Source organism: Miscanthus floridulus, chromosome 11 (assembly GCF_019320115.1).
Source record: "Miscanthus floridulus cultivar M001 chromosome 11, ASM1932011v1, whole genome shotgun sequence".
In the NCBI taxonomy this organism is placed as follows: domain Eukaryota; kingdom Viridiplantae; phylum Streptophyta; class Magnoliopsida; order Poales; family Poaceae; genus Miscanthus; species Miscanthus floridulus.
Genome location: NC_089590.1, coordinates 55,678,230 through 55,703,730, shown reverse-complemented (window position 1 = coordinate 55,703,730; position 25,501 = coordinate 55,678,230). Strand labels below are relative to the sequence as shown.

Sequence of the window (25,501 nt, the reverse complement as noted above, 5' to 3'; positions counted from 1 at the left end):
CTGCCCCCAAACAGTCAAAGAAGAGATCAGCAATGACCCTGCCCACCAGGGGGTCGCTAAATATCAATGAGCCCGAGGGGGCCCCAGAGGAGAACCCGGCCAGCAAGCGTCGACATGCGATTTTTGCTTGGTCGGACGATGACGCAGAGGAGGGAGAGGATGCAAACACCTTTTGGCTTGTCCCTCGAAAGAGGAGGAAGCAACTAGAGTCGATGGAGCAGGGTGTCTCTTCCGTGCCTATGGGACCCACATCGCCAACGGTGGTGAAAGATGCGGCTGGGTCGACCTCGGGAGTACCTAGGCAAGGAACGCGACTGGCGACAGAAGCGACAATTCGACCGAGCATAGCACCAACCCCTGCATCATGAAGGACAAGCGGCAGAGGGGTCAAGCACCAAGGCCCAATGACAGTGCTAGATGTAGAAAGATACCAGTAGTCACCCGTACAGCACATGGAGCAAGTACGGTCGAAGAGATGCGCCTTCTCCACATCATTCCATGCTTCCAACATGTAAGTATTTGTAACCTTATTATAAGTTAGCAATTTGCATTTAATATGGTTGCTTTCTAAACTTATCTCGGATGTACTAGCTCGGCGTCCACCAAAAGTCTAGACCAGCTAGCCAGAAGTGTCGTGGCGCCACCAATAAGTGCAGAGCAGACTACCCAGCGGCCGACCATCGAGGAACCCATAGTAGAAGATCCGTCGGGGCCTCAGCACGCAAATAGTTAGACAACAGTCCCCGAGCAGGTAGTCGAGGGAAGAGCCAAGCCGGGCACGAGTGCTCCAAGCACTAAACCTACTGAGGGCAACACCTCAGCGTCGAGGGTAACAGAGCAGTTTGAGGAGCAGCGGCTAGAGGTGATAGCACAGACCACGTTTATCGATGTTGCAGCCCATGGGAAGGCTGTGGTGATCATAGATGCTGCTGACGCCGGACCAGCACCGGGACCCAAAGAAGAGCCCGAAGAGGACGAAGTGGAGGAGGTCCTAGGCCTTCTACAAGACAAGCGACAACATGTGTATGTGTTGCGTTGGCGGAACAACCAATGGGCTGTCCATGAGGAAATCCTGGAGGTCGAAGAAACCAAGAAAGTTGAACGATCGGTGAAATAGCTTGTGACGGAGGTGTAGGTAAGCTTCGCTTCACCCCCTGATCTTGCTATCTAGTCGTAGCTGTCTTACTTAGCCATCTACACATAGGACTTAATGAAGACCGCAAGGTACCGCAAGAAATGCTTCGACCAGATCAAGGGGATCGCTGCAAGCAACAAGGAGTTGACAGTGGAGGTAGAACGCTTGTGCCAGCGACTTGAAGCCGCCAATCATGAAAAGACATTGCAAGAGTCCCAGAACCAGAACCTGGTCATCCAGCTTAGTAATAAAGAGCAGGAAAGAACAAGTAAGTAGCCATTTTGTCATACCTACTACTGACAAGTGCTGCTGCGTTGTTGGTAGTAACAACTGTAGTGCAGGCTTAGAAGCTGAAGTGATCCATCTCCAAGAGGAGAACAATCATGTGGTCGGGGAATGTGATTGCCTAAACGAGGACAATAGCAAACTAGCGCAAGACCAGTCGTAGCTTCGAGACCACACGACCAAGATGACAGAGGAGCTAAAAGGTAAGTTGTCCAACCACCTTTGCTCATCTTTGTTGCCTACCATAGTTTGGCGTAGTATAGCGTCTTAACAGCATTTGCGGTTTGCAGTTATAAAAATCAATGCAAAGAAGCATCTAGAGGCCGTGATGAAAGACCGTGATGGCTGGAAGGCGCAATGCCAAGAGATCACCAAAGACCGTGACACCTAGAGAAGCCGGTGCCAGGAGGTGGCAAAGGGCATTTTGCTGGTCCTTAACCTCATCGATTTGGCGATAGCAGAAGATGTGCTAAGAACGCCATAGCCAAGATTGATCGAGAGATGCCAAAAGGCATGGGGATGGTTCCAGGAGTTTGTGAAGGAGGTAGGAGAGTATGCAGGAGCACATGTGCTAAGCATGGTATGTGCTCACTACCCCTTGATCGATCTTAAGCGTCTGGAGGCTAGATACCCAAAGGAGGTAGATCCAGACAAGGCCGAGGAGCTATGGATGACCCAGCTGGACTTGTTGGCGAAAATAATTGGTGATATTAACTTGTGTGGAGGTGCGACACCACTTGTACAAGGTGCGCCATCAATAAGTCAGCTGGGAGCACCGTCATCTTTAAGCCAACCGGTGAAGCCTGTGGTCTCGACTAGCCAGGCATCGGTGGGGCCATCTTCTTCAGCTCGATCAGTGCCAGAGTCCCTGAGACCCTTGCACGATGTTAGGCTCAGCGAGCAGCAGGTGCCACATGCCCCGACCAGCCAATAGTATAGGCTATAACTGTAGAAGAAGATGTAGTTGTGTTATTGTAAACTTGGACCTTTTCAGGCAAGCTTGTAACAACGTAACTGTATATCAACATAAGCTTGTTTGTTTTGTAGAAAACGTGTTTAAGCTCGGATATCGTGTTGATGTAACTAAGTTAGAACGTGTTGGCGTTCTGTTTAGTTGTACCAGTTTAGTCGACACGTCATCCTAAAAGGTTTGTATGGCCCTGGTTTGTCTTGTGGTCGGAGTGTAAAGGTGCGTAGCTTGTGCACACGTAGAAACACATAAGTCAAACCAGAGAGCACCTGCCGATCACCCATAGCGTAGAGAGCGGATCCCATGCATGCGTTGGGAGGAACCGGAGACAGGGCCTACTCCAAGAACTCGAGAAGGAATGGTGGTCGGTTTTAACTGGTAGAGTTAGAATAACAAAAGACTTCGAAGTGACACATTAGAGTGGTCGGAGAAATCATAATAGCTTTATTGAAATAAATTGAAAGTACAAGAGGGGTACATATCTTAGTAGTTAAGCATAGAAATGCCTAAGCTTATCGATGTGCCATGAATTGGGTATGTCTGTACCATCTAGGTGAGCTAACCTGTAAGATGTAGGGCATGTAACCTCCTTGATCATGAAGGGCCCTTCCCATGGGGTTGTGAGTTTGTGGATGCCAGCCTGATTCGTCTTCCACTTCAGGACTAGGTCCCCAACGATGAAGAAATGCTCCTTGATGTTCTTGTTGTAGTACCTGCGCAACACAGCAAGGTATTTGGTTGTACGTACACAAGAATCGAGCCGCTTCTCTTCTGCACTATTCACTTCTAGCTCCCATACTTCATTGGCTTTGTCTTCATCGAAGTTCTCTACCCATGCTGATCTAAAGGCTATATCTGCTGGGAGCACTGCCTCAGCGCCATAAACCATAAAGTATGGTGATAAGCCGGTATTGCGACTGGGCTGGGTTCTAAGACCCTAGACTATGGCTGGTAACTCTTTGAGCCATCTTCCGGGAGCTTTGTCATTCTCTCTGTACATCCTCTTCTTAAGTGCGTCCAGGATCATACCATTTGCCTACTTGACCTGTCCATTAGCTCTAGGGTGTGCCACCGAGACGTATTTTACTACTATGCTCCTTTCATCGCAAAAGTCCCAAAAAGCGTTCCCAGTGAACTGAGTACCTAGATCAGTGATGATGTTGTTGGGTATGCTGAAGTGATGGATGAGCTGGTCGAGGAACACGATAGCCTTTTCTGAAGATGCCTTGACCAGGGGCATGTACTCTATCCACTTGGAGAATTTGTCGATCAGCACAAAGACGCATGTGAATTTCCTAGGGGCCGGTTTGAAAGGCCCGATCATATCCAGTCCCCAGCATATGAAGGGCCAAGAGGCTGGTATAGTCTGAATCTCATGTGTTGGTACATGGATTCTCTTGGCAAAGAACTAACAACCTTCACAATGGCGGACTAGCCTCTTTGCATTGGCTACGGCTGACGGCCAATAGAACCCTGCTCGGAAAGCCTTGCCCACCAGCATTCTTGAGGCCGCGTGATTGCCACAGGAGCCAGAGTGGATTTTGTCTAGGAGATGTTCACCATCCTCCTAGGTTATACACTTCATCAAGATTTCCTCCTTCGCGTTCTTGCGCCACAATTTGCCATCGATGAGCAGATACTGCTTACTGCGACACATCAGGCGTTCGTTTTCTGTTCGATCAGTGTAACCGCTACCATCTGTTAGGTATTTGATGAAAGGTACTCTCCAGTCAACCTCCTTAGTGGTCAGAGGTGATTTGGTGGGGTTTAACGCCGGAACCGTAGCCACCAATAGCTGGTCTAGAGGCTTGTCGACCGTGGGATCCTCTTCTTGGATGGAGGGCGTGAGAAGGTCTTGAACAAATATGCCATGTGGTACTTTGTCTTGGGATAATCCTAACTTTGACAGCGCATCTGCTGCTTGGTTTTTGTCTCGGACCACATGTGTGTATTCGATGCCATAGAACTTGCCTTCTAGCTTTTTGATCGCTTTGCAGTATGCGTCCATCTTTTCGCTGGTCATATCCCAGTCCTTGTTGAGTTGGTTGATAACCAGAGCCGTGTCTTCGTAGACATAGAGACATTTGACACCGAGCTCGACTGCAATGCGCAGACCGTGTAGGCATGCTTCGTACTCGGCGGTGTTATTAGACGTTGGGAAATAAATCCTGAGGACATATCAGAGCTGCTCCTTGGATGGTGATACGAAAAGGACTCCTGCTCCTACGCCATTGATGTTGAGAGAATCGTCGAAGTACATCTTCCAATACTCGATGGGCCCCTAAGAGGCAGGTGTGCTTAAGTCTGTCCATTCGACGATGAAATCGATAAGTGCCTGAGACTTGATTGTAGTACGGCTTGCAAATTCCAAGGAGAAAGGGCATAGCTTCATTGTCCATTTGATGATGAGCCCATTTGTATCCTTGTTGCAAATGATGTCCACCAGAGGGTACTCAGTCATGACCACCACACGATATCCGTCGAAGTAGTGTTTCAACTTTCAAGATGTGATTAGTATGGCGTAGATCAGTTTCTGAATCTATGGGTACCTAGTCTTGGATTCATTGAGCACCTCATTGACAAAATAAATTGGTCACTGTACCTTGTAGACGTGGTTGGGCTCGTCGCGCTCGACCACCATGGCAGTGGAGACCACTCGATTAGTTGCCGCAATGTAAAGCAGGAGGGTTTCGTCTTCTCTAGGAGCAGTGAGGACCGAAGGTGATGTAAGGAATTGTTTTAGCTGTGTAAAGGCAGCGTCTGCTTCCTCTGACCACTCAAACTTCTCGGATGCTTTGAGCATCTTGAAAAATGGTAGTTCTTTTTTGCCTAATCTTGATATGAAATGACTGAGGGTAGCCATGCATCTAGTAAGCTTCTAAACATCCTTCACCTTTTTGGGCGGCTTCATATCCAAGACAGCTTTTACCTTCTCTTGGTTAGGGTGTATGCCATCGTGACTGACGATGTTGCCGAGCAATATACCAGATGGAACACCGAAGATGCACTTCATTGGGTTTAATTTCCATTGGAATGTGTTAAGAGCTGCAAAGGTACGTTCTAGGTTGTCAACAAGGGTGTATGCTTCCTTAGTTTTAACAACTACATCATCAACATAAGCCTCGATGAGGCCGTCTTTTATCTTGTCTTTGAGGTAGGCCTGTATGGCGCGTTGGTAGGTAGCCCTGGCATTCTTGAGCCCGAACAACATGGTCGTGTAGCAGTAGGTGCCGAAGGGCGTGATGAAGGATGTCTTGATCTGGTCGTCCTTTTTTAGAGCGATCTAGTGATAACTAGAGTAGCAATCGAGAAAGGAAAGCAACTCGCAATCGGCAGTTGAATCTACGACCTCGTCTATGCGAGATAAGCCGAAGGGGTCTTTAGGGCAGTGTTTGTTGAGATCGGTGAATCAACGCACATTCTCCATTCGTTATTCTTTTTGCATACAAGAACCAGGTTGGCTAACCACTCCAAATGATACACTTCTTTGATAAATCCGGCTACCAAAAGCCGTGTAACTTCTACCCTAATGGCCTCCTTTTTGTCGTGAGCGAACCATCGTAGCTTCTGCTTGATAGGTTTGGCCTTGCCATCGACATTTAAGGAGTGCTCGATCAAGTTCCGAGGTACACTGGGCATGTCAGCGAGTTTCCATGTGAACACACTCACGTTGCTCCTCAAGAACCTAACGAGCGTGTCTTCCTATTTAGGATCTAGGTTGGCCCCGATAAGGGACATTTTGCTAGGATCACCGTCGACCAGCTAGATCGCTTTGTGCTCTTTGGACTTGATGTTCTTGCATGGGGCCTCGAGCTCTGGGATCTCTAGGTGGTCAGCTGGGGTCTTCTTGGCATCGAGCGTGGTCTCGGCCATACGAATAGAGAGGTCGTGGGCCTCTGCTATTTTGAAGCTGTCATCCTCATAGGTATAAGCTGCGTATACATTGCCCCTGAGAGTTAGAACCCCTTTCTCAGTAGGCATCTTGAGCACCAAATACATGTAGTGAGGTATGGCCATGAACTTGGTGAGCGCTGGTCGACCAAGGATAGCATGGTAGGTGCCTTCGAAGTCAGCGACCACGAAGTTGACGTGGTCGGTGCGGAAGTGGTCTGGGGTACCAAATTGCACAGGTAGCATGATCTACCCAAGAGGTGTGGAGCTCTGTCTAGGGAGAACACCCTAGAACTGTGCCTCGTATGGCTTAAGATCAGCCTGGGTTATCTTCAGGGCTGGCAAACTATTCTTGAACAGTATATCGATGGAACTGTCGCCATCAATCAGCACTCTATCGAACTGAACCTTGTTGATGCAAGGATCGAGGACCAGAGGAAAATGCCCTGGCTCAGGTATTGCAGCCCATTGGTCCTTTCTACTAAAGGAGATCTCGTAGTGAGACCAAGGAGGGAGCCGCGGATCGGCGATGAGGTTGTCGGCGTTGTCCACGTTCAAGCAAGCATGGGCGAGCAGCTTGCGTTCTCATTTGGTCTCGATGGACACTTTGCCCCCAATGATGGTGTGGACGCGATCGGTTGGCTTGACGTACTTGTGACGGGGATCTGTGTCTTCATCATTGTTGTCCTCGTTATGCTGCTCCCCTACATCGTTAGGCTTGTCGGATGTATCCGGAGCCTGTTGGCGCGTGTAGATAGATTTGAGAACATGGCAATTCTCTATGGTATGGTTTGATTTGGGATGGAGCTGGCAGGGTCCTTTCAATGCTTTGGCATAGTCTTCTTCATAGTTACGATGTCCACCACCTTTTTTAACGGTGTTGACTTCGCCGTCATCTTCCCGAGCACGCTTGCCCCTGTAATCGTCACGGCGATTACGCCACTGATTACGCTGGTCGCGGTGGTTGTGGGAATCGTTGCGCTGGTTGCAGCGATCAAAATTGTTGTTCCGACCACGGTTGCCGCGGTAGTTGTCATGGTGTGGAACCCTTGTTGCTTCTTCGATGATTATCTTTTTAGCATCATTGGCATCCGCATATTTTTTAGTAGTGGCTAGGAGTGCTGTGACCGATTCAGGTCTTTTGCGGAGGAGCTTGTCCCTTAGAGCATCGTGGAAGCGGAGACCAGTGATGAAAGCTTCGATTGCCTCATTGTCGGAGATTGACGGGACCTTGATGCGCATCTCCGAGAAGTGTCGGACATACTCGCGCAGTGGCTCATCTTTGCGGTCTTGAATCCACTGCAGATCATATTTGTTGCCGGGTTGTTCGCAAGTAGCAATGAAGTTGTCGATGAATGCTTGCTTGAGCTCTTGCCAAGAATCAAAGTAGTTTGCCGACAAGATGACCAGCCATTGGTGGCCTACATGGCCAACGGCGATGGGGAAGTAATTAGATATGATGTGCTCATCAGCCATGGCTGATCTGCACGTGGTTTCGTAGAGCATGACCCATAACTCGGGGTTCTCCTTGCCGTCGTACTTCTGGAGTTTTTTGAGCTTGAAGTTTTTGGGCCATATGACTTGGCGAAGGTGAGGAGTAAACTGCTTCAAACCCAGAGGGCCATGGGTAGTGTCATATTCCATACGGCGATAGCTTTCGTGGGATGCACGATCGTTGGCTCTTTGATTAATGCGATCGCACAAATCGCGTTCTCCGAGGGAATAGCGGAGATCGTTATTGCCGTCATGGCGATCCCGATTGCCACACTGGTTGACCCTACGATCGTGGTTATCATGGCGATTGTCGTGGTTGTCTCGTCGATTGTCATCCCGATAGTTGCGGTGGTTGTCATCCCGACCACCATCATGACCACCGTTTCTGCCTTGACGGTTGTCTGATGGGTCGTTGTTGTGCGAGCCACGTTGGTTGGGTGACTGTGGGCGACTTGAGTACTGGCGACTGTGGCTTGATTCGACTGAGACGGATGGAGCCCGGGCTTGGTTTGCAATCTCTACGGTCTGGGCCATAGCAGCCGTCAGGTAAGCTTGTATATCATCACGAACTGCCTGGATTTCCGGGGTATTGGGTAGCCATTGCATTGTTGCCATAGCAACAACTACGTTGGCACTTGGAGTCCTGAAGACCTGCTTGTCCCCTACCCTATCAAAGGCATTGTTAAGATCGCGTGGCTAGACCCTTATGCGTCGTGCCTCCTCTTCTGCCTCGGCTTTGGCTCGTCTGCGATTAAACCGGTCAATATTGCGTGCTTCGCGTGCTAGCCTTTCTTGTTCTATTTCGCCAGCTGCCGGTGGTTCATCATTACTGACAACATTGATCAAGTCTCCTCGCCTTGGTGGGAAGGATGGGAATCGTGGGAACCCCGGGGCGTGGTCTGGGATATCTAGATCGTATTCAACTCCTTCATTATCATGATGCTGGAGCTCGATGTGGATGGAGCCATTAGATGCAATGCCGGACGGGGAGCTTGAGCCGCCATCTTGAACTGTGTGGACTGATCCTTCTTGATACTCCTCAATCCGGACCATGTTGATGAAGTTGCGCAGGCCGTAGGGCTGAGCCTGGTAGTTCTCCATCGAGGCTTCACACTCGGAGAGCCGAAGACCCGTCGCGGGGGCTGGTCGGCGACGAACAGAGCGCCCTTTAGGAGTAGACGTGACCACGAGATCCGTACCAAGTCGTGCAGGATGACTGGCCCGAGCTGGTCGGGTAGATCTGTTGTGGGTACTGGTTACCTGCTCATTAGGTTGATTTTGATTCGAACTTACTAGAGCTAGGGTTTCAGCAAGCTTGGTGCCGACCCGATCGATGGAGTCGAGTAGGTCGGTGTTGTCGAATCTGCCTCCCTTTGTAGCGAGAAAGCGGACGACGGGTTGTCGACGTGGCCGAAGACGATGCTGGTGTGGCCGGAGCCAGATCCATCGTGGTCGGAGCCATAGCCGATGCAGGTGAAGCAGTGGTCGACGTAGATTGAATCCGCACCTCCTCCGTGGTCATGGCGATGAAGTTGTCGGAGCCAGTGGTTCAGGTGATCTGGCCGATGGTGAACATGAGGCCGTTCGACGTAGCCATGGAACCGGGGATGATGACCATCTTGTTCGTCTAGAGAGCAGTACGCACACCCCCTACCTGGCGCGCCACTGTCGACGAAATATGGTCGGCAGTCTACCTAGGGGTATGTCCAAGGTAGTAGATTATCGGCAGACAGATGCGCAAGCTACAAACAAGATGGTGACGTAAGACAGACACGAGGTTTTATCCAAGTTTGGCCACCGTGAAGGCGTAATACCTACGTCCTGCGTCTGATTGTATTGTTGTATGTCAATGAGATGTTTTTGAGAGGGGTCCCCTGCCCGCCTTATATAATCTGGGGGCGGGGTTACAGATCTGGAAACTAATCCTAACCAGTTACAATTGCCATATATGGCCGGATAATGATTCCTATTGTAACCGACCAGGATCTTGCTTGATTTCCAAATCTGCCTTGATTCCTTGCGCGGGACTCAAGCAGATCGGCCGGGCCGCGCGTCGTCTTCTAGTAGGCCAGACCCCCTGGTCCGGGCTGGCCCAAACCTAGCTGTAAGGTATAAGAGTTAATACCCCCACACGTACCAAACCAGAGGCAAAGTGGCCGAGGGCAAAAGGAAAGCCCAGTAGGCAACAGTCCACACTTCGTGCCTTCGTGGACGTGCAGCACCAGCATCTCGCTGCATCGTCGTTCTCCCCTTTTCAGGCGGCGCAACGCTCGTAGTCTCATAATACTGGCGACTACTGAAAGGAGGCTTCGTCTACTCTATCAAGCACCTAGATGAGGTAACCCCAAAGGACTGAATCCCAATTCTTCAACTGCTATTGAGATTCAAAGGATTTTTAGAGTTCACCAAATTCCCAATTTGTTAACTTATGTTCAGAAGCACATCAAACTTCTTTTGTTGATGTTTAGAGTTCCCTAATCCCCAACTGATAAATAAGGATACATTTATCTTTTTTCTATTTTTAATTAATTAATATATATATATATATATATATATATATATATATATATATATATATATATATATATATATATATATATATATATATGGAGAGTATATTCAGTAGCCGGCTACAAAATAAGTTATTCTTTAGCCACCTCCATTTACGATAATTTTATATACTAATTTACGATAATGTCAATACATATTTACGATAGTTGGGTTACTATAACACATGAGAATATTTACCATAACGTTATAGTAAACCAGTTACTATAATCTCGCAAATTAACATAATAATTATCGTAATTTAAAGTGGCTACATAATAAGGTATTTTGTAGCTATATATATATATATATATATATATATATATATATATATATATATATATATATATATATATATATATATATATATATATATATACACACACACCAAACAACCTCACATCGTATTTTGTTTTTTTATAAAGGAAACTGGATTGATCCCTTGAGCAAGGGAATCAGATCCATTATTATAAAGATTTTTTAATAAACAAAACAAAACAGACTTCATCTCTTGCGCTCAAGGGAATCGCTTAGTATCGTTGCTTTTAGTCCAAGAAAAATTCTTTTGCGGTATTCAAAATTCTAGAGTTTGATAGAGTTGCCTAAATCGTACCATTGATTTCAATTTAATGCAAGCTAATAAATTATTATCCATAATATTATATTGTTGAATATTAATTTTTGTCTACAGTTCGTATTACATGGGTCAATAAAAAATACACCATGGTAACTTTCTTTTGCGTCAAAAAAGCTAGCTAGGTGTATTTTGACCGACCCGATAGCATTTTATCCTGGCTTCGCCACTATGTCAATCATGACTTTAGTTTTAAGCATATGTACATTTTGCCACTGTGACTTAGTTTTTGTAGGCAGCTACGGGCAAGCAATACCATATAAGTCGAACAAGAATGAAATAGTACTAATTAATTTACAAATATAATATTTAACACCGCGATGCATGCATTGATTGCGTTCTATGCAATTACACATCCATATGCATCTCTCGATTCCTAAACAGGGCGGCCCCTCATACGACTGGTCATAGTCATCCTTGCAGACAGTCCACGTTCCATCTCAGCATATGCAGGAAATCATCCTTGCATACAAAAAAAAAACTAATATAATTAAGGCTGCAGGCTTGTTCGGAGTTAGGATATATCTAATTTGCTGCTATGCTCACCCTCTTGATGCACCCAGCTGGTAACTCGTCTAGCTGTAGACTGAGAGGTATTCGAGATTGTTGAATCTTGTCAGGAAACTTGCGACGCCATCTCCAAAGGAACGGCGCTCAACTGTAGGATGAACGTTAACTATCAAAGATGTCACGTTAGAAAGCTGTGGTATCTTGTCTTTGATCAAGTCAACGCGCCGCTCTATTTCTTGTTCAAAATAAAAATCAAACAATGAAACAATGTATTTTTTTCTAAAATATGTCTAAAAAACTTTAATTTCGGAGTTCCATATAAGTATATAAGAAGAAAAAAGAGAGAAAAGGCCATATATATATTCGCTGGTATAGGTATGCTGCTATGGTACGTACCGATGGGACGTCCAGGTAGACGACCAGACTTGTGGCTGATGAGCTACAAAGCTTGAGGAGGCAGATCCTATCATCGTTAATGTCGTCGTCGTTGTACAAATGGGTGACGAAGCCAGTCTTTGAGGCGCCACACGCACGGGAAGTCCCCGAGGATGGCGACCGGGGGCTGCGGTTGTGCTCGAAAGTGAGCTCCTCCAGCGCCGGGGCCGAGACCGTTAGCGCCCTGAGCTCGCGGCACTCCGTGATCTCCAGACACAGCCACACAGGAGGTTCGGGGTCCTCAGCTCCAGCGACTTCAACTCATCCACAGAGGCAGAGCTGCCCATGCGGCAGGGTGGGGGCAGCCGCCTCACCTACCGCCGGAGTAGCACCACTACTAGCCCCCATGTCTTCCTCCCTTCCGGCCAGGCAGCCAGCGGCGCGGCACGAATGGTGCCTGCCGCGACGGCCGACGAGCGACGATAGCTGCAGCCAGCCGCCCAACCACAATGAAAAGCAGCCCAATAAGCCCAGCCTGGCAACCGGCCCAAGTGAAAGTGTGTGTCCCTAACCCAAAATCCCTAATTACCAATCGACAATCGTCCCGGCTCGGCGGCTCCTCCATTCGCGCCGCTCCGCTCGGCGCACACTCATGCAGTCACGCCGCGTCGCTCGGTGCTCGTCCGTTCGCTGCAGCCGCCCGGCGCCCGGCGCCTGCTCGCGCCCGACCCCCGGCTGACCGGCCCCGAGCCCCGAGGTGCACCGCTCCGCTGCTCCCAGCCTCCCGCTCGGCACCGGGGAGGCTGTTCTGATGGAGGAAGAGGTCCAAGAGGATTTGGCCGGCGAACAGACGACAGACGTAGGCCACGGGCGTGGCCATGGCCAGGGAGAAGCTGAAGGAGAGCGAGAGGGAGGAGCAGGCCGAGGTCGAGGCCGAGGAGTAGGCGCCCCCAACACCAACAGTCATGCATCTTCTGCAATTGGAAAGAACAAACTTGTGACAAGAGGTACACTTGCGAATTTGAGATTTAGGCATTTAGCAATTTATTTGAGATGTGATAATTGAGATTTTGCTTGTTGTATATGTGTAGATTTGAAGTCTTTTTTTTTCAAATATGAGTGTTGGTTCTAGATCCCGCCCAAGTACCCATGAAAGTCCAATTGGTGTGGCTGTGGAATCTGAAGAAATACATCAAGAACTAGTTGTAGTTTCTCAAGTTGAATCAACTGTTGTTAGGCCAGAACAAGCACAAGCCCAAACAGAGCAAGCACAAACACAGGATGAAGAAGAAAGTGCAAGTACTGATCTTATTAGGGAATTGATGCAAATCTTCGTGTTCTTGTTGATCCTAGATGTCGAATAGCAATTGATAGATTTCACCCCGATATTAGAGATGAGTGAAGGGGGACCGTGACGCCTAAGAGAGGGAGGTGAATTAGGCAACTTAAAATTCTAACTCTAAACTATGGCATCTTTTTCTAACCCTAGCAAAACATATGCAAAAGATAAACTATCTAAATATGCAACTATGGTTTTGCTAGTGTATTGTTATCTCTACCTCAAAAGGAATAATACAATCAATGTAAATGCGGAAGCTAAAGAGCAAGGTAGAGATATGCAAACTCCCGTCGACGACTCCGGTATTTTTACTGAGGTATCGAGAAGCGCGCAAGCTTCCCCCTAGTCCTCGTTGGAGCCCCTCGCAAGGGCTAAGCTCCCGGTCGGGTAACTCCATAGATAGCCTCGGGCCTTCCCCACACGTAAGTGGGTCTCCGACGTGCCTTCCGGCAAGCCTCTCCTGAATGCTCCCCGGCGTCTTCACTATCAAGCTTCTGGCCGAAACGTCGCGGGCCTTGTTCCCTCCGGTACACGGTGGCGGCCACACCGCAAACGCGGTTGGTGTGATCTCGCAAGACTACAAGCCCCTCCGATGTACAACAATGGTGCGCGCAAGCATCGAGTGATAAGAGGTATGCAAACCTCACTAAACACTAGGCCTAAACCTAGAGCAAGCGCATAAGTGGTGGTCTAATCAACCTAAGCACTTCGCAAAGCACCTACACTAATCACCTAATAAAACACTAAGCACTATGCAAGTGGAGATCACTAAAATGGTGTATCAACACCCTTGGTATGTTTTATCAGCTCCACACATCTCAAATGGTCGGTTGGGGGTTGTATTTATAAGCTCCACTGAGAAAGTAGCTGTTGGGGACGAAGTCTCGCTTTTCTGCTACTGACCAGATGCTGGAGTCGTCCTGATCGGACGCGTCCACTGACCAGACGCTGGAGTCGTCCTGATCGGACGCGTCCGGTCATCTCGACCGTTGGAGCCGCGAACAACTGATCAGACGTTGCCAGCGTCCGGTCACATGCCACCGGACGTGTCCGGTCGCAAGTTCGCTGCTCTGGAACCTCTCTGTACTCGATCAGACGCCGATGTCCTGCGTCAGGTTGGTTTTCCGCCAGCGTCCGGTCACTTGCTAAGTGTGTTGTCGGACTGATGAACAGTGCCATCGATGTGTCCTATCGCTGCTGCTGACGCCTACTATTGCCGAGCCACTGATCGGAGCGTCCGATCACTTTCTTCCAGCGTCCGGTCACTTCTGTGAGCTTGTTTCTTCGCGATCTTGCATACGGCTTGGTTCCTATATTCATACTTGGACTTTGCTTGATATCTTGGGTCTTCTCTTGTGCTCCTAAGGTCTTGCTTGTGGTGTTGATCATCGGATCATCACGTCGCCTTTGTCCAAGTCACGTCTTGCACCCTATTGAACTACAAAACTATCACTTGCAAATTCATTAGTCCAACTTGGTTGTGTTGGTCATCAAACACCAAAATCCAAAGTAAATGGACCTAGGGTCCATTTTCCTTACAATGAGGTTAAGATGGCTTAGGGGATAAGGATATGATGGAGCCTCAAATATGAGAGGAGAATTCAATGGGCTACAAAAGCAAATTCGTGATGAGAACCCATATGCTTTCTATGTTCATTGCTTTGCCCACCAATTGCAATTAGTAATTGTTTCAGTCACATCTAGTTATTCATCCTTTGATGATTTCTTCAACTATGTCAGTTTAATTGTCACAAGTGCTAGTTCATCTTGTAAAAGAAAGGATAAGCTAATTACAAAACATCGAGAAGAAATTTTGGAAGAATTGGAGAGTGGTCAAATTTTTTCAAGAAAGGGCAAGCACCAACGAACAAATTTAGTTAGAGCTGGAGAAACAAGGTGGTGTTCTCATTTAACAACCTTAGCTCGTATTGAGACAATGTGGAATTATGTGGTTAAGGTCTTGTCCATGATTCATGAGGATGAGCGTAATACTAGTCGAGCGGGTGGTTTGGTGCGTAAGATGGAGAGTTTCTCTTTTGTTTTGAATATGAAGTTGATGTTGAAGGTGCTTCGCATTACTAATGAGCTATCTCAGCTGCCGCAAAGAAAGGATCAAAATATTGTTTGGGCCATGTCATTGCTTGTTGATGTGAAAACAAGGTTGATGACTTTGAGAAATGAAGGTTGGGAGCCGTTGACGTGTTGATACCTAGATGGGGTCGATCAAGGCTAGATGGTAACTTAATCACTCAAGAGCATTATTACCGTGTTGATACTTTCTTGGCTGATGTTGATGCTATTATCACCGAGATGGACCATCGCTTCAATGAGCTATCATCAGAGTTACTTGTTTGCTTCTCATGTCTTGATCCAAGAAACTCCTTTTCCAAGTTTGATGTTGAAAAGATTGCTCGATTAACTGAAATATATGAAGAAGATTTCTCTGACTTGGATCGCTCTAATATAAGAGAACAACTTTAGACATTCATCCTTCACATGAGAAGAGTTGAACAATTCAAGGCTTGTCATGATTTTGGAAGTTTGGCCATACAAATGGTTAAAAGTGAAAGAGACATCACTTTTCCATTGGTCTATTGCCTCATCAAGCTAGCATTGGTTCTACCTATTGTAACTACCACTGTTGAAAAAGCCTTCTCGGCTATGAATATAATCAAGACAGATTTGCACAATAGGATGTCCGATGAATGGCTTAATGACTTGATACTGTGTTACATTGAGAGGGAGATTTTTAGAGGCCTTGATGGAGATGAAATCAGGAAGACATTTCAAGCCATCAAAAATTGGGCTATTGACTTGCCAAGGCCACTAAGAAGACCTAGACACGATTAGTTCTTTAATAGTAGGCTAGTGGTGTAGTAGTATGTCTCCTCATAACTTTATTATTGCATTATAATTCATATATTACACACTAAGTCACTAACTGATTTTCTCTTCAAATTTACAGGTTTCTTAGCTCTTGGAATGTTGGATTTTGATCTTTAATTTGGACACTTATTCTTGTTAGGTTGGTCTTTGTTGAATTAACGGACTACTATCTTCAAATTAGAGGGACCATCATCAATCGCTATTTAAATTTGCTATAGATTAGCTATTGATGTGCGTCCTTGTGTTGTCATTAAAAAATTGTGTCTGCCGATGCGCCTCACCTAAATTTTTGTTCGAGCTCCGCCACTGCTCATCCATATGCCCTCTCCATGGACAGCAGCAAGAGCTCCCCGCCCGGCGTCGAGCACCAGCTCCCTGGTTCCGGTGCGCTTGAAGCGGACGCGCGCAGCGCAATTCGTAGCCGCAGCAAGCTCGGGCAGCACGCCGACGAGGAGAGGCGGGCCAGGAGGTGGCCGCTGCCCGGTGCTAGGTCCACGAATTCGAGCGTGAGGTTCTTGAGTGACGCGAACACCGCGGTGCTGGGGAGCATGACTCTTGCGAGCCTTAACCTTAAATACAAGATCTCCAGCTTTGTCGAGCTAGGAAGCTCATCGAGGTCGATTACAGGCTTGTTGTGTAGTATCAGAGGAGAATGGAGACGCCAATAAGTCCATTTACACACGACAGTATTTACCCTTGATGAACCCCAATACGTCGAGTATACATCTCCCTCATCTATATTTTAATTTATACTCCTAGTATACATGCCCCCTTTAATTTCTACTTCTCAGCCTCAGGAGTGTATATATTAACCCAAGATAGAAGTTACCGTTTTACATGCCAGATGAGTAACTACACCAGAGTCCACAGTAAAAAGATGCAAGCTATAACCATGACGTAGTAACCGGCAGTAACAGGAACAAGCAGCACAGGAGGCGAGGCAGGGGCGTTGCTGTAATAGGGCACGTAACCACCGGCAGGAGGCCCGTAGTTGTTCGGTTGCTGTGGGAACTGCCCCCCGGCACCGCCGCCGCTGCAGCAGACGACGGTCACGGGCGGGCACGGCGTCTGTGAGCCCGGGGCCGACGGTGGCGCCGGCGGTGCGGATGGGAGCGACGGTGCCGGCGGCGGGTACCCGTAGATTGGCAGCGCCTGCGCCGGTGGCTCGCACCCCTCTCCGTTGCACAGCAGGACCGGGGACGACGTGGCGGTTTTGCTGCCGTCGTGTGTTCCGTTGTCCATGGCGACGACTGCGGCCGGGGTTGCAGCCGTTGCCAGCAGGAAGACGAGGAGCAAGAGAAGCGCCATGGCTCTGCTGCGCTTGTGTGTGTACGAGACAAGGTGCGAGCGCAGCTAAGGAGAGAGACGGCCAGATTGGGAGATGTGTTCGTGGTTTTTATGGGACGATAGAATACATGGTCGTCGATCTCCGACTAAATGCGAGGTGTGCATGCAAGCTGACACATGGGCAGCCATGTGTTAGAGGCTATCTAGCCACGCCAGGAGAGATGACGACACCGTCACCGCTTTGTTCTTTCTCATGGTATAAGCTCTGGGTAGCCACGACACGAGTTCCATAGCTCTGCCTCTCGATGCCCGCCTGCCGTGCATATTTTCATTTATTTCCCGTCTCAACTCGAACTAATAGCTAATTGCACTGAGTAAGGGTATGTTTGATCTCTTTTTCTAAATTTTTAGAGCTCTAAAACCTTTAGAGCTCTCTAATATGAGGTGGACTAAAGTTTAGAACTAAGTATAGATCACGTGTTTGGACACTTTAGCTCTAAAATTTAGAGGAGTGGATCCAAACATGCCCTAATTTTTACAGGAGTTTGGTAGGTTTTTTGTTGTTTAGGGTCGTTATTGTTTCCTTTTCTCTTGCTGTGTTGCTCTGTTCTAGGTCGTTTATCACTGGCTTTTGGTGATTTATAATTTGTGCTATGAGAGCTCTCTCACAGTTGTGTTATGTAACTCTCTTTCCCTTAATGAAATACGTACCAAGTCATGTTCGCGAAAAAACTTTACTCTGGTTGCTTTAGATCTTGATAAGTTAAAGCTAACAAAGTTCTTCCATCTGGAGACAAGCTCCATGGATTAGAGGGCGCCAGACCACAGATTGGTCTTAGACATGTTTTTTGAACTTCTCTGCTGCAATCATAGCATAGTCGGTCTCAAGCATTATTGGAGTATGAGATCGTTGTTGCAGGTGACGATATCGTCGACAGGCGGTCAATTTTTTGCCATTATCTATAAGGGGAAGGGTGCTCCTGGACACTCCCAACGAGGACAGTTACTCTGAATCATTGATCTCACCGTTGATAGACACGGATTCCTATGCTGTACCCGCCGCCGACGCAACTGCCGATATTCTTTCATCGATTCAGATGAATTTTACACTGGTTTTGAAACGTTGGATCTTGTGACATGTTCAATGTTTTAGGGTTGGTCGTTGGATTCGGCATAAGGACTGCACTTTGGCTCTGGCGTTTATCAAGACTTTGTTCATCTAGAGCATCGGTTGTATCGAGTAAAGCCACAGGGGAAGAAGACGATGGAAGAATCTAGATAGAATATTATGTCTTGTATTTTAGGTTTTTTTCATAGGTAATCTGAAAATATACCGTGTCGAGTCTTAATATAATCCTTTTTCTCTTAAAAATAAATATAATGGATGCTTACATTACGAATCATGATCTCCCATTGATCCAAGAGAAGACGATAGGGTTCAACCCCCCACCACACCACACACACATATGATTCATATCGATACAAGAATCCTCTCTTAAACTGTGTACTTGTACTATATCAGTCTGTTCGTTTGGCTGTGGCCTGTCGTAAACGATCGTAAATTTTCAGCCGGAACAGTATTTTTCTCTCACACAAACCAGCCAAACATACTTCTTCACAAACCAGCAACAATACGAACCAGCCAACCGAACAGGTTGTCTATAAGAGCTGACGCCTTTTTAAATTTTTTTGGTATCGAGCAATAAAGATACAGCAGGATAAACACTGACAAATCATATGACATGAGCTCTCATAGCACACTAATCATGTGCGACTATCCTTATCTATGCCTAATAATAGAATGCAGCACATTCCGGATCCACACTGATACACCATTTTTTATTAATACATATATGATGGCAGTTGTGTGATTAGCGAGGGCTGAGAACTGGATGCAATTAGAGAACGACAAACCTTGTAGGCCTTTTCTTCTTGCTAGCCCTTTTCGAGTTTGTACCCCTAGGACTCCATTCTCGCCGCCGTAGGGAAGAACCGTGACCACTCCCGGCGGCTAAGCGATATTAGGCTGTGTTTAGTTCTCAAAAAGTTTCTCAAAAAGCGTTACAGTAGCCATCACATCGAATCTTGTGATATGTGCATGGAGCATTAAATGTAGACAAAAAAAACTAATTACACAGTTTGGTTGGAAATCGTGAGACGAACATTTTAAGCCTAATTAGTCCATGATTGAATACTAATTGCTAAATAAAAACGAAAGTGCTACAGTAGCCAAATTTTCAAATTTCACGGACTAAACACAGCTTTTAGTGATCGAAGTCTGCATTTAGTCCACGCCGTACTGCTATTACCAGACTACTTATAGCGCTTCAGGGAAATAGCTGGTGGTGAACGATTATACCACGGGCAACTGGTGAGCGCTACTACCCAGCAACGCTCATGGATACGCTCCAAGCTCACGAGCTCTTTGCAGCCATCGTCCTCGTCCTTGTTACCATCCTCCTCTTCAGGCACCTACGGCTTGATGCGCCGCGCACCAGCTCGCCTTCTCCCCCACGTCCAAGAGGGCTCCCTCTCATCGGCAACCTCCACCAGCTCGCGGCTACTCGGCTCCCGCACGCCTCGCTGGCCGCCAAGCACGCGGCGCCGCTCATGCTGCTCCGCCTCGGCTCCGTGCCGACGCTCGTCGTCTCCACCGCCGACGCGGCGCGCGCCCTGTTCCAGCCCAACGACAGCGCCCTGTCTGGGCGGCCGGTGCAGTGCGCGGCTACCAGGCTCTCCTACGGCCTGCAGGACATCACCTTCTCCGCCCCGGACAGCCCGCTGTGGCGCGCCGCGCGCCGCGCGTGCCTGTCGGAGCTCCTTGGCGCCCCGCGTGTGCGCGGGTTCCGCGACGCCCGGGAGGCCGAGGCTGCCGCGCTCATCGCCGACATAGCGGACGCGTCATCGACTGCCGGTTCTCCGGCCGTGAACTTGAGCGAGAAGCTCTTCTCGACGAGCAACAGGATCGTGATGCGCGTCGCCTTCGGCGACTACGGCGAGGAGACTACTACGGCCGTGCTGGAGGAGTCGCAGAAGCATTTCGGCGCTTTCTTCGTGTCTCACTACGTGCCGTGGCTCGGGTGGGTGGATGCGCTCCGCGGCCTCCGGAGCGGGTTGGAGCGAGCTCGACGCGTTCTACGAGAGGCTCATCCACGACCACCTAAACAAGCGAGCGAGCTCCAAGGAAGAGGACTTGGTTGACGTGCTCCTCCGTCTGCACCAGGATCCAGCTCACCGGAGCACATTCGGCAATCGTGGAGCAGCCAAAGGCATCTTGATGGTACGTGCTTGTAGTTGAACGTTCCTCGATGTCGGGCGTACTATGCACTGTCTGAAACGTTCGTTTCCGCTTGCAGGATATCTTCCTCGCCGGAACAGAAACATCGGCGGCGGCGCTGGAATGGACGATGACGGAGCTAATCAAGCACCCAGACATCCTCAGCAAGGCGCAGAGCGAAGTCCGCAGCGCCGTGGATGGCAAAGACATGGTCCGGGAAGCGGACCTCCCAGGGAGTCTCTGCGGGCTGCAGCTGCACCCACCCGCGCCGCTTCTGGTGCCCCGCGAGACCACCGAGGCATGCACGGTGCGCGGCCAGCCGGCCACGAGATCCCCGCCGGGACGCGGGTGATAGTCAACGCGAAGGCCATCGGCACGGACCCTGACGCGTGCGGGCCCGACGCGGCGCGCTTCGTGCCAGAGCGGCACCTGGCCGAGGGCGTCGACCTCAGCGACCACAAGCCGTGGCACGACGGCTTCGCGCTCGTTCCGTTCGGGATGGGCCGGAGGAGCTGCCCCGGCGTGCACTTCGCGACGGCCGTCGTCGAGCTGCTGCTGGCCAATTTGCTCTTCTGCTTTGACTGGCGTGCACCGCTCGGCGAGGTGGATGTGGAGGAGAAGCCGGGGCTCTTACGCCCTGTTAGCTTGGGGTAAGTCTACTCTTTTGGCCAACGAATAATGTTTTTCTCTCGTACCAAATCAGGTAACAATACTTTCAGCCATGGCTTATCAGTCAAACAAGCCCAAACGAACATGACAGTGTCCAGAAACAACCCTCTCGTGCTTGTACTTGAAAGGAAGTGCGTGAAGTGATGCGTTGGGTACTAGTACAAGACGAGGACACTTTTGTCACTTCTAGGAATCTTATGTTTCAAAGAGTGAGATTCGTATTTCCTCACAGTGATGTTTATCCTCCAATTTTATTCTTTGGGTGTGCATTGAACAAAGAGTCAAATTGGAGGACCTAGATGATATATTTTGGGGAAATGCTAGCGCACATACATCCGATGGGGATGAATTCCATCGAACACCCACCCGCACGCCTAACAAGCTCGCCCTAAAGCTTGACCCGCCCCCATCCCCATCTATTCTGCCCGCCCTAGCAGACGCACCCCCGCCCTATCGTGCCCCCAATCGCCGGCCCCCAGCGCGCCGCACGCCACGTCTGCAGGCCACAGGCTCGCCGCACCCCATTCCCGGCGCCCCTGACTCTCCGAACAGCAGGAAACACGTGCAACACGAAACACCTAAATGCAACATATGTCTGAAACAGATAAAACATCTAGAATATACATTTGCAACATATATGTGAAAACATATGCAACGTCTAGATAGAACACTTGCAACATGAAAATACTTGCTACAACAGAAGACTGAAATAGATGAAACATTTTAGAACATACTATTATAACATATATGTGAAAACATATGCAACATCCAAATCAAAATGCTTGCAACATACATCTGGAAACAGATAAAACAATTTAAACAAACGCTTGCAACATGCCTCTGAAACACTTGCAATATATGCAACATGTGCAACATCCCCGATCCACTTTTGCAACATTCATATGAAACAATTACAACATGCCTCTGAAACATACATTTGCAACATAGAGGTGAGAGGCCTGGGCCGGTCGATTCCAGCTGACGGGGTGGCAGCTGGCAGCGAGCGACTGCGCGCGAGCACCACCACCACCAGCGCCACCGGCACCGGGCTTGGCTCGACGGCAACAGTGGGGGATGGGGGCGGGGAGCGCCATGGCCATCAGGGTGGCGGGAGCTCGGTCGCCAGGGTAAGAGAGGGTGCCGCCGAGGTAGGAAGGGTGCCACGCCGGGTTGGAGAGAGCTGACAACTCCCTTGCAACATCGTCGCGCCACCTCCATGTATCTCGCCAGAGGCGAGTGGATCTTGCTCGTGCTCCATGGATCTCACTAGGGTGGGGGAGAGGGTTGTCGGATCTGCGGGCATTAGGGGCTCCCGGTGAGGACGCCGAGGTGGGGGAGGACGTCGAGCGTTGGTGCACTGCGACAGAGGATGAGGAGCACAGAAAGGGTAAGGATGGGGAGGAGGAAGCGAATGTATTAGTTTTTTTAATATACATGCAGGCGGGAGCAAGCGGCGGGGGTGAAAAAGCCATCCGACGTTTGTGCGGTCCATCGAACGCACGACACGTAGCATTTCCGCATATTTTGAGATATTAGAGATCCAAAACAAGTTTAAGGACCATCAAAGCATTTACTATATATATTTACTATTAATACATGGTGGATAAACATGATTTACTAAATCCAATACATTAATACATGGTGGACAAACATGATTGTATCCCTATCCATTACTAGAAAACTAGTATTACCTGTGTTCCACATTGTAGATCCTTTTGCTTTTTTCTAGATACGTAGCTTTTATTATATATCTAGATGTAATATATATCTAGTTGCCTAGTAAAAGACATATACCTAGAAAAAACTGAACTTACAATTTCAAATGAAGGAAATACATCGGATTGTGGTTCTATATGGGCTTGTAATTTTAAAATACTTAAGTATTACAAGTTCATGTATAAGTTTAGGGTTCACAACTAACCAAAATTAATTATTTTGTCTTTGTCTCACCTTCAACACTGAACTTTAGTATGAGTAATTTTCTGGACGTCGTTCTGGATTTGACAGTGGTCCATGTTGTATAGAGAGGAAGAGCGGTCGTTGTTTAAGAAGGGGTGTAGCAGCTTGGAGACTTTGATTTTTGGCCATCTTCGCGAAGTTTGGCTGGAAGTTTAGGAATCAGATTGAGTTTTAGTTCTTTTCCTTGGGTGTTGCACTCACTAGTTGGGCCAAGCCGTATTTTTTTCTTGAGAGTGCAAGAGCCACGGATGGGGTCGCTGCTCACCCACCACCACTGCTAGGGCTTGGCTTGGGTACCATGATCCATAGTACCTCATCTCGTGTGGTATGGTTGTAAGAGGTGGTACGTGTGAGGTGAGAGGTCATGGGATTTGAAAACCCGTGGCTAAACTGAAAGTTAAACTTGTCTTTACAATCGATGGTATAATATCTGTTTTGAAAGCCGGTTCTAAAAATCTTTTATAACTATGAGCAAAAATTGTTTTTTGTCATAATGTCGAAAAGGTCAACTTCGAGCGGTTGGATCGAGCGGTATTATCTTCTTCCTTGAGGTCATAGTAGGTGTGGTGGTGGAGGTATGAGCTCAATACATCTCCTCTTGCCATATTAAAAAAATTCTTATTTTTTACAACCTCTAAATAATTTTTTAAAAAATCTAAAAATCATTTTTAGAGACGATTATTTTTAGATAACCGTCTTTGAAAGTTAATTTTTAGAAAATAGTTTTAAAACAATTTCTAAAAATTGATGGCGTAGTAATAGTTCTAAAAGCCAGCTAAAAATTGTTTCTGACAACGAGTAAAAGATCATTTGTGCCATAGTAGCGAGAAGGTCGACTTTGAGTGTTTTCGTTTGTTTGGATCGAGCGGTCTTATATTCTTCCTTGAGGTTATAGTAGGTGTGGTTGTGGAGGTGCTCTAACAATAATATGGTGCATTTTGCATGTATTCATAAAGATATGTATACACACACAGAGAGAGATGTATATAATATGTGTGTGTGTGTGTGTGTGTGTGTGTGTGTGTGTGTGTGTGTGTGTGTGTGTTTTATTGTGTTTTAAAAGGAAGAGTATCTCTATTAGTATTTTTAAATTTAGTGGAGCCACCCCATGCTTCATGAGGTGATGCATCATGAGTCCATTCCATGAAATTTGGTGAAATCAACTCATTCCACGTGCATATACTAATTATTAGCTTGTGGGGATGAGGTGGTGATGGATCAACTTATTCAATTCCACAAACCAAATAAAAAAAAGTGATGAGTGAGAAGAAGATGAACCACCTCACTCCTCAAACCAAACACACCCTAAATTCTCGTTTGGAGTGAGCCATTCTAATAAAATTTGCTCTTTATACCTCTCTACCCTTCAACGCCTTCTCTATATCTTATTTGACATTTTGGAGAGTTACTCTGCTCTATACCTTTGGGAGAAAAAAACTGAGAATAGACAACAAAAATATTTTGAAGATCTAGTTGAAGAAAACTGTTGAAGGGGATTTTTTTTACTAAAATCTTTATTTGAAAAATATAAATAGTGTATTGAAGTTTGCTCTAAGTCTATATCTATCCAAATCCAATGGATTTCTTGACTGGACGAGTTGCCATTGCCACACGGGCGACGTGCTGGGCGCCGCTCGGGATCTTGGGCCCTGTGATCTGCGAAACTAGGGGGCCCGCGGATGATTCTGCCGGGGAAATGCCATTTGAGCAATCCACACGGCTGGATCCACCAACACTCGTAGAAAGGCCGCGTGCCCGCAGATGCAAACCGTGCCACCGCTGCCGTGGTGGCCCAGGCCAAGTTACCGGATTTGAGTGGGCAGTAGGCACCAAGCCACCTGCCAGGCTGCCACCACCGCGCTCCTGTGCTGTGCAGGTGCAAAGCCAGGCCCGTCTCTGAAATGAAATCGGCTCCTGCTGCTTGCGGCGCGACGCCGAAAGTGACACGTTGGTCAACGGTCGTAGCCAGAAAAAGATTGGACTCAGAAGTCAGAATCCGTGGGCGAGGACTCCAGAAGCACTGGAATGCAGTGCAGGAGGCCTCCACCTATGCATGCTGCCGATTGGCTTCTGCCGTGTAGCTTCCGAGTTAGCCGTAGCCGCCCCAGTCCCCACCATCATTCTCCGATTCTGGCCAAACGTCATTTTGCCTCTTGCTGGACTATGCTCGAGAGCAAGACTATTGATGTAAGAATCTTTACGGTGCTATTTATATAGTAGTTAATTTTTTACTATTAATACAT

At 47.9% G+C, this 25,501-nt stretch overlaps 1 protein-coding gene and 2 pseudogenes across 1 annotated transcript; 2 read left to right on the top strand and 1 right to left on the bottom strand.

The window, feature by feature from the left end:
* The first annotated feature begins 1,210 nt into the window (after window positions 1-1,210).
* LOC136491983 (uncharacterized) lies at window positions 1,211-16,030 on the top strand (annotated as a pseudogene).
* Window positions 16,031-16,918: 888 nt separating this feature from the next.
* On the bottom strand, window positions 16,919-17,374 carry LOC136492915 (uncharacterized). The gene has a single exon (XM_066488953.1). The coding sequence runs from the start codon at window positions 17,372-17,374 to the stop codon at window positions 16,919-16,921; it is 456 nt and encodes a 151-aa protein (XP_066345050.1).
* Window positions 17,375-19,750: 2,376 nt separating this feature from the next.
* On the top strand, window positions 19,751-21,443 carry LOC136494507 (cytochrome P450 71A9-like; annotated as a pseudogene).
* The last annotated feature ends 4,058 nt before the right edge of the window (window positions 21,444-25,501 follow it).